At 51.0% G+C, this 6348-nt stretch overlaps 1 protein-coding gene across 1 annotated transcript in view; it reads left to right on the forward strand.

Annotated features, from left to right (window-relative positions):
- The window catches only part of ADAMTS3 (ADAM metallopeptidase with thrombospondin type 1 motif 3), a 102844-nt gene extending 98456 nt beyond the window's left edge, over positions 1–4388 (forward strand). The window contains exon 19 of the mRNA XM_015412345.1: positions 3610–4388. Within this exon, the coding sequence (XP_015267831.1) occupies positions 3610–4193 (584 nt within the window). The 3' untranslated portion in view covers positions 4194–4388. The remainder of the gene's footprint in view (positions 1–3609) is intronic.
- Positions 4389–6348: the final 1960 nt, after the last annotated feature.

Genomic DNA, 6348 nt, shown 5'->3' on the forward strand with positions numbered 1-6348 from the left:
CTCCCTCCCTCCCTCCTTCCCTCCCTCCCTCCTTCCTTTGGGTGAGGGGGGAGCCTGCCTGCCTTCCTGCCTCCCCTGAGAAGTACCTGGCCATGGGGGTGGTGGTGGATGAGCTCACTACCTGCTGCCCTGCCTGCCTCAGGTGGCATGCTGGGATGGGGCAGGCAGGCAGGCAGGGGAGGAGCTCACTGCAGGTGATTTAATTTCAGTTTATTTTATTTTAACTTTAATTCTGTTGCCTGCTCAGAAAAACCCTCTTGAATAATTCAGTTTTGCATAGTTTGCGGCAAGCCAGGAGAGTGAAAGCCTTCCCCACCGCCTCAAACAGGCCATCCCCCAAGGCGCGGGTCTCTACGGAGACGGCCCGAAGACCCCGAGCCAGCTCCAGCAGCATGGCCTGATGGGATCAGTGGTGGTATACAAGCAACGGTGTGCGGTTAATGGTCAGAGTGTCGGACTAGGGTCTGGACGACTCAGGTTCGAATTCCTGCTTTGATATGGAAGGTTGCTGGGTGACCTTGGGCCAGTCACGCACTCTCAGCCTAACCAACTTCAAAGGTCCGTTGAGAGGATCAAATGGAAGAAAAGAGAATGATGTAAGCTGCTTTGGGACCGCAGTAGGGAGAATGGTGGAGTATAAATGAAGTAAATAGACACTAGCAAGTATACAGATTTAGGCTGGAGGGAGTTCTTCCAACCTAAGGAGTCTTCCTCCAACTGGAAAGGGGGGGGGGAGCCTGGGAGAGAACGTTTCAACAGCCTGGCCTATTGAGCACTAGGGTGTCAAACATAGAAGAGAAAAAGAAGAGATTGGATTTATACCCCGTCCTTCACTCGGAGTCTCAGAGCGGCTTGCAAACTCCTCTCCCTTCCCCTCCCCACAACAGACACCCTGTGAGGTAGAAGAAGAAGAAGAGATTGGATTTATACCCCGCCTTTCACTACCCAAAGGTGTCTCGGAGTGGCTTACAAACTCCTTTCCCTTCCCCTCCCCACAACAGACACCCTGTGAGGTCGGTGGGGCTGAGAGAGCTCTGACAGAAACTGCTTCTTTTTCAAGAACAGATCAGAACTATGGCTTGCACAAGGTCACCCAGCCAGGTGCAAGTGGAGGAGTGGGGAATCAAACCTGGTTCTCCCAGACTAGAGTCCGCGCACTTCACCACCACACCAAACTGGCTCAAGTCAAATAGGGACCTCAAGTCAAAACTGGCCCATCCAGGGCTCTTATCTGGCCCACGAGCAACTGGCCATTACTTTTATTCCCAGATGACAGAGGCTGTGCATTGTGTCCCTGTATCCTGTCCCAGTGCTAATGCGTAACGGGCAGTGGAAGCGGGAGGGTGGGCATCAGGGAGAGACTTTAAGGAAATATTCTAAGAGTTTTAATGTTGTAAGCAGGTTTGTATTTTGAGTAGAAAACAGTATTGTTACATGGGTTTGCCTGTGTCCTTTATAAAGTTTGTATTGCCCGTACCCGGCATTACATTTGATGTCACACATGGTCCGACCCGACCAGGTGACATTTATGTCTAATCCAGCCCTCGTAACAAATAAATTTGACACCCCTGCCCTATACAGTAAGTAGCCCATCCAGGCTTTGTGTGGGGAAGTATGATAAGCCATAGCAAGTCACCACTTTGAAACTGGGATCCGATGCGCAAAAAAAGCTGTTTACAAATTCCTAACTTCCCCGGAATCGCACAGCCGTTGTTGCACGCGAATGTCTCGAAAATTCGATGCAACTTTTCAGGGACTGCTTTCCAGTGAACACAGTAAGCAAGTCTGCATATGTTCCTGTACAGAACTGGGTAAGGACGGATTTCAGCAGATATAAAGAAAAAAAAATGGATATAAAGCATAAGAAAACAAAAAAGTAGGCCTTTGTTTTTCATAGAGGGTTATTGTGCATAAAATGTTGGGTTAGGATCTTGGAGATCTTGCTGCAGATCCCCACCTTGGCCCAAAGCATCCTAAGTGATCTTGGCCCGTCATCCTCTCTCAGCCCTAACCTACCTCAAAGGGTTGTTTTGAAGATAAAATGGGAGAAGAAGTACAAGGTGGCAGGGTGGGATCACAGTGGGTTAGACTGGCATCTGGGGATTGCAGCACTGAAGTTTCATGTCTTTAAACCATCTCAGCTGAAGAACCTATTTGCGCAATCCTTAGCAGAGTTCTGAGTCCATGAAAGTCGATGAGCTAAGAAGGGTGTCACTGTGTTTAGGTTGTGGTGGTGGTGGTGAAAATTGCCATCAGGACACAGCTGAAAATTGCCATCAGGTCAAAGAGAGCCAGCTGAAGAAAATGGCGGCCTTTGAAGGTGGAGTCTATGGCATTATACCCCATTGAAGTCCCTCCCTTTCCCAGACCCCACCCTCCTCAGGCTCCACCCCCAAAATCTCTGAGTATTTCGCAACCTGGAGCGGGCAACTCTACCCTCGAGTTGCTTTCCCATGAGAAGTTTGTCAGTGGTCCTACAGGAAAGGGCCTTCTCAGTGGCAGCCCCATGATTTTGGAACGAACTCCCCAGGGAGGTGCACCTGGCTCGTGTACTCTCAGGCTTTAGGAGGCAGCTGAAGGTGGCATTGTTCGTGATGGCATTTGCTTAGTTTAATCCTCAGCATCTTGAGTTATAAGGATCAGGTGGTAGGTGATCCTTTTAACTCGAGAGCCCGTTTTATTGTAGTGGTTAAGTGCACGGACTCTAATCTGGGAGAACCGGGTTTGATTCTATGTCTATGGCATTATACCCCATTGGAAGTCCCTCCCTTCCCCAGACCCCGCTCCTCCACTTGCAGCCGCTGGATGACCTTGGGCAAGCCATAGTTCTGTCAGAGCTGTTCTCTCAAGGGCAGTTCTGGAAAGAGCTCTCTCTTTCTGTTGTGTCTAGGGTTGCCAAGTAGTACTCACCTCTGCAGCGGGGGACTCCCGGGCAGATCTCGGAGCACGCACACGCGGACGCGCACGCATGCACGTCACTAGGAAGTGACGTTATGACACCAGGCACGCTGGGGGCGGGGCCACGACCATCCAAGGGGAAACCATAGCATTTCCCCTTGGATGGTCGTGGCCCCGCCCCCAGCGTGCCTGGCGTCATAACGTCACTTCGATTCCGCGGCGGCGGAAATCGGGCCTCCAAAGCGGGGGTTTATCCGCCCCCCTCCCCCACTTGGCAGCCCTAGTTGTGTCTGTTGTGTGGCGGGGGAGGGAAAAGAGTTTGTAAACCGCTCTGAGACTCAGAGTGAAGGGTGGGGTATAAATCCAATCTCCTCCTCCTCCTCCTCTTCTTCTTCTTGGCAAGACACGCTCAGAGGTACTTTCCCACTGCCTCCCTCTGCATCACTGGAGGTCTCCCATCCAAATACAAGCCCAGGCCGACCCTGATTAGCTTCCGAGATTTGACGAGGTGGGGCTAGCCTGGGCCACCCAGGTCAGGGTTTAACTGTGCTTTGGATTGCATCGTAAATGTGTCTTTAGAGCTTAGTTCCGATCCGTATCTTCTGGCACATAACTGGCCTGTGGGGGACCAGGTGTCTTTTCAGCAATTCCATTTTTTTTTAAAAAAAAAATAAGATGTTCCTTCAACTAGCGCTGTGTCTTGTTTTGCAGATGAACCCTGCCAGGGAGACAAATCGATTTTCTGCCAGATGGAGGTGCTGGCCCGCTACTGCTCCATCCCGGGCTACAAAAAGCTCTGCTGTGACTCCTGCAGCAGGCACAGCAGCACCCTCCCGCCCCCTTTCCTTAGCGAAGCTGCGGAGACGGAAGACGACGTGATGGCCAACCCCGGCGAAATACCCAAAACGTGGGCCGCTCCCACTTCTTTAGTCCCTCCTCGCTCCGAGTCCGCGCTGGTGAGACGAGTCCCTTTGAGCCGGATCTCCCCTGCAGCAGAAGAAGCGCATGCGCTCGTTCCGCCGTCCCATGGCAGGGCCCGAGCGGCTGACCGGCCCCAGAGGAGAGTTCATGACCAAGGAAGGAATAAGACTTCTGGGCCCCTCACGATGCCGTATCAGCCTCCGACGAGGAGCGAGCATCTTGTGAACCGCAGCTCCTCAACCGTGCTAGAGACTGATCCCGTTGCGGCGCCGAGCAGCCGTTCGGCAGCTGCTCCGCCCAACAGAACCGCAAGGAAAATGGAGAAGCAGGCTGGCAGGCGGCAGGTTTTGAGGCCTTCCACTGTGGAAAGATGAGACAGAGAGCAAATTAAAAAGGGGAGGAGGAAAGCAGAGACTTTGTTTCAGTTCCTTTGTTCCGGGTACCCAGGGTACATGCGAGCTTTTCAAATGCAAGCGTTCTCGACAGACTGACTTTTTTTTTTTTTAAGGAAAGTGCTGGATTCACTTTCCAGTGGCTTTCGTCCTTCCCGCCTTCATCCTCCTCCTCCTCTCCCGCTATCTGGTTAACCCTTCAGTGCTTTGAAATAAAGCACCAAAGAAAGGTTACACGAAACAAGTAGCTGAATGGGTTTGGCTATCTTTCTGGTGCTCAGAAATCCGTTGCACATCGGCTGCTTTTTTAATTATTATAATTATTATTTAAAAAGAAAGAAGTTTAATTTGGGATGGGAGCAGGGAGGGAAGCTGCCAGAGGTACCAAAGTTTACACTTCTCGGGAATTATTATTTTTTTTTATTGTGGAACAACAGAGTCCATCGGAATTGTATTGATAATTTATCTCTATAAACCAGTGATCTATTGTATGGTCAGATTTGCAGCTTCCTTGTACATAGTGTATATTATTGAAACCAAAAAAAAAATCAGTATTATTTTTCAGAGTTTCGCATTGCTCTGTTTTCTGTTTACGGATGTGACATTTCCGGATCACGCTTTGGTGCCTGCCGTTGGGTTCTGCCTTGTTTACATTCCATCTGGCTGGAAGCCAAAGAGCACTGTGCACGCTTCCGACAGGCTTCTGCAGATAGAAACATAGAGCTGGAAGGGATCTCAAAGGGTCATCTAGTCCAACCCCCTGCACGATGCAGGAAATTCACAGCTATGCCCCAGTGACCCCTGCTCTGTGTCCAGAGGAAGGCAAAAACAAAAACAAGATCTCCGGGCCAGTCTGGCCTGGAGGAAAATTCCTTCCTGAGTCCTGACCCCAAAGTAGCAATCGGCATTACCTTGAGCATAGAAGAAGTAGCCACAGGAGCCAGGCACTGGCTCATCCCTTCCTGCCTTCCCTCTCACCACCTGCCTAAATTCCCAGAATCAGCATTGCTGTCAGATGGCCGTCTAGCCTCTGCTTAAAAACTTTCAAAGATGGAGAGCCCACCACCTCCCGAGGAAGCCTGTTCCACTGAGGAACTGCTCTAACGGCCAGGAATTCTTCCTGATGTCTAGCCAAAAACTCTTTTCAATTTCATTTCCACCCTGTTTGTTCTGGCCCAAGGCCTTCTGTGGCGACAGACGTGGTTCTGCACACTCATTAGGAGTCACCAGATGTTCTCTTCCAACACGTGGTCCTTGTATTACATCAGAGGGTCCCCCCCCCACTTTATGAAGGGTGCAGAGAAGAGCAGTGGAGGGTCACGGGGAGAAACCCGGCGATGCAGGTGGAAGTTCTGCTCTCTGCTCTTTGGGTCCCAGCGATGGGCATTTTTTTAAAAAAATAAAAGATAATGTCACGTTTTGATGTTGTTAGGAGGGCATTCGATCTCAGCGGCACCGCAGAGCTCTGGGAATGAGAAAGTCGCACGAGGTGTACGTGTTGTGATGTGGTTTGTGCCGCTTGTGGCAAAGTAGCTGAAGCGTATTTGCAGAGAAGGGCAAACGGGCTCCTTGCACCTGCGTGGCAACCATCTGAGCCATCACCCAGGACTGCAGTTTACGAGGCTTTGCTAAGGTCTAGACGAGCAGTGCCGTCTTCCGTTGCTTGCACCATTCACAGGGCTGGCTGCCCGTGGGAGACGCACGCACCATCAGCAGTGCACTGCAGACTCAAGCGGCGCATTGATTCCAAAAATGGCCTATGCAATCGACGTGGCGCACGGATACAGTTTCCAGTGCCAGCATCTGCCTTGTAGTGAGAAACCGGCTCCAGTGCTGGCTTGAACCCCCATACTGCACGGTACCTCTCTTTCCAAACAGGTGAGTTCCATCATGGGATCCTGCTGCAGTGCCCACAACACCTCCAGGATAAACAGAACCTCAGGAGGAGGACCTCGTTTACAAAGCAAGGAAGTGGACTTTCGATCCTTCCCACCAAGACCTGAAAGGGACTGGAGTTGTGGAAGAGGACCAGGAATTTCTCCTTCACAAGACCCATTGGAAGAGGGTCATCATTCAGTGGTGGAGGAAAGGCTTTGCCTATAGAAGGTCCTAAGCTGAATCTATGGTCCTTTCCCAG

This window comes from Gekko japonicus, unplaced genomic scaffold, assembly GCF_001447785.1.
Source record: "Gekko japonicus isolate JY-2015 unplaced genomic scaffold, Gekko_japonicus_V1.1 scaffold3861, whole genome shotgun sequence".
NCBI classification, from domain to species: Eukaryota; Metazoa; Chordata; class Lepidosauria; order Squamata; family Gekkonidae; genus Gekko; species Gekko japonicus.